The 2,408-nt window shown below is 39.4% G+C and overlaps 1 protein-coding gene across 1 annotated transcript in view; it reads left to right on the top strand.

Moving 5' to 3' along the window:
- LOC118477953 (sulfotransferase 6B1-like) overlaps positions 1–2,408 on the top strand; it is a 5,655-nt gene that overhangs the window by 2,416 nt on the left and 831 nt on the right. The window contains exon 2 of the mRNA XM_035970723.1: positions 1,483–1,618. Within this exon, the coding sequence (XP_035826616.1) occupies positions 1,483–1,618 (136 nt within the window). The remainder of the gene's footprint in view (positions 1–1,482; positions 1,619–2,408) is intronic.

The raw sequence follows: 2,408 nt of genomic DNA, 5'->3' as shown, positions 1-2,408 counted from the left end.
CCCCCCTCCCCGAAAAAAAGAAACCCAACTTTTTTAAAAATTAAAAATTACCAACACCTTGTTCAAATCTCCCTAGTAGTCTCACCCTCATCACCATCACAATAAGTTTCGTCACATTCCCTATTCATAGTCATCCCACAACATCTCAATACCAACCACGATCATGACACCACACACTGTTGCGCTCTCATCATCCCTGTTCACCTCCACCCATACGAGTATGGGAAGATGGGGGAATTCCACACCTGGGGTAATTCCATACCCCCACTTACAACCTTTAGAACCAACAGAAATCTGTTTGACATTCAGCTTTAATCATTTGCTTCAGTCTGCCATATTTTATTTTTCAATTCAGCTTTAATTTCTTGTACGTCTGTCTTTTTATTTTCATTTTGGAATGTGTGCTCATGTGGGTGTAGAATTGCCCAGCAATATTAGATGTTTAATTATGTTGAAAAATGGAAGTATGGGGATGGTGATGTCGTAGAATTTATATGTTTTGTTTCCTAACTTATCAGACCCAAAGTAAAACTGTTGAGGAGGATGTGTCCTCTTTCTACGTAAAAGTAGCTTCTGTAACACTTGTCTTACAATCCAATTGAAAAGTATGGTGTGGAATTCCCCCATTTTACTTATATGTGAGGCAGCGTGGTGGAATCAGGCTCTCGTCAGTTTTTGGGCATGTAGAGTTATTGGTATCATCTTAAAGCTTGTTCATTTGTCTTTATTTGGGTGAAAAAATGTCCATTTATCTTGAATACAAGACGAGATATTTGAAAATGAAGGGGGTGGGGGTCACCTGTTTTCAGAGGTAAAATTAGTGAGAAAATGGCCGCCAAAGATTAGTTATTTCCTCAGCTTAAGAGTCCGTGGTAGCTGAAAATGTACATTTTTATGCTTTTAATCAACGCTTTTCAGAAAAAGTCATACTGAAATGAGTTTTTTAATGGGCATGAAAGGTGTTGAGCCTAAAAACAAAAATTTGAAAAAAATTCACAAACCTCTGGAAAAAAATTCAAGTTTCTTTACTTTGATTATTTTGACGAGAGCCTGATTCCACCACGCTGCATCACATATATAATATCCAAGACTGTGCATACTGACGTGACAATACCAGTTCACCATTGAGCACAGCATTTTAAAATTATGTCTGAAACCATTCGAAGGGTAAGAAAAGATAGGTTGCGCGCCCCCTCGACTACAACAAGACTGCTGTTTTGCTCTTCATATAAGCGGAAGCGTATCCATGGTGCTCACAGGCGCAACGAAGTTTCGGTAGAAAGCAAAGACCAATGGTCATGATGGTGCCTGGTCTAAGATATATCGATACATGTATTAATATTAAGACAACAGCACCCTACTTTTAAATAAATAGTCTTTCTCCGTCTATATAAGTAGGACTTAAGATTCAGACAAAAACAAAAGAACAAAATTTCAATCAACACGTTTTTTTTAGTTTTCATTTATTTCTTTTCCTCTGAGGACCTGCCCAGGGAGATTAAGCGCATTGCAAAGTTCCTGGAGATTGAAGTAGCAGACGATCTGATCCAGTCCATCTGCCAGGCAACTGCGGTGGACACCATGCGGGAAGCTTTTAAGTCTTTCATCGTGAGAAAAGGTACACATTGTAATTGAAATTGTTAGTGTTTTACGTCCCCTATTAACGACAATTCAGATCATTTAGAGGAGGGCTGAGTGGACCCTGCTTTTCTGGACCAACCTGGGCTGACAGGTTCACAGCATTCCAGCAGACAGACAATAAAACACCTCCCCACAAGGGAATCGAACTCACATCCGGTGCGTGCGGCAGCAAAGCGCTTTGCCGCTACAACACAGAGGCTGGTAAAATACGCTTTGCAAATACTCTAAAAAATAAAGTGTATCCCAGTACGGTAGAACCAGGTGTTCGTCATTTTTGGGGCATATTGAGTTCTTTGTATCATCCTAAAGCTTGTTTGTTCTTTTTTTTGTGCCTTATTATTGGAAAAAAAAGTATCCATCTTTCCTGAACAGAAGCCGAGATGTTCGAGACTAAAAGGAGGTGGGGATCGCCTGGTGATTGTAGTAAAAATAGCGCCTGATTTCACCACGATGCCTCACATAATAGTTATAGCGACAAACCGGTTATACGCTCTAGCTGATGTTGCACTTTTCAAAAATGGAAACGAATGTGTTCAGCTGTGGACAAAAGCTTGTTTTTACTTTTTGTGGAGCAGAACGAATTGTCCCTTTCTGTCTTTCTCTCGAAGTGGAAATACAATCTACTTACAGAATTTACGTACTAAATGTTCAAATTTTTAATGTTCATGAAAAATTGGATCTTGATACCAAATGACATTGCAGCACTTTTCTCATTTTACTCTTCTCGTGCCCCAGATACACATAATAATGTACCGCCCATCACGTGT

The sequence above is a fragment of the Aplysia californica genome, unplaced genomic scaffold (assembly GCF_000002075.1).
Source record: "Aplysia californica isolate F4 #8 unplaced genomic scaffold, AplCal3.0 scaffold00314, whole genome shotgun sequence".
NCBI classification, from domain to species: domain Eukaryota; kingdom Metazoa; phylum Mollusca; class Gastropoda; order Aplysiida; family Aplysiidae; genus Aplysia; species Aplysia californica.
This window is presented reverse-complemented; position numbering and strand designations above follow the sequence as displayed.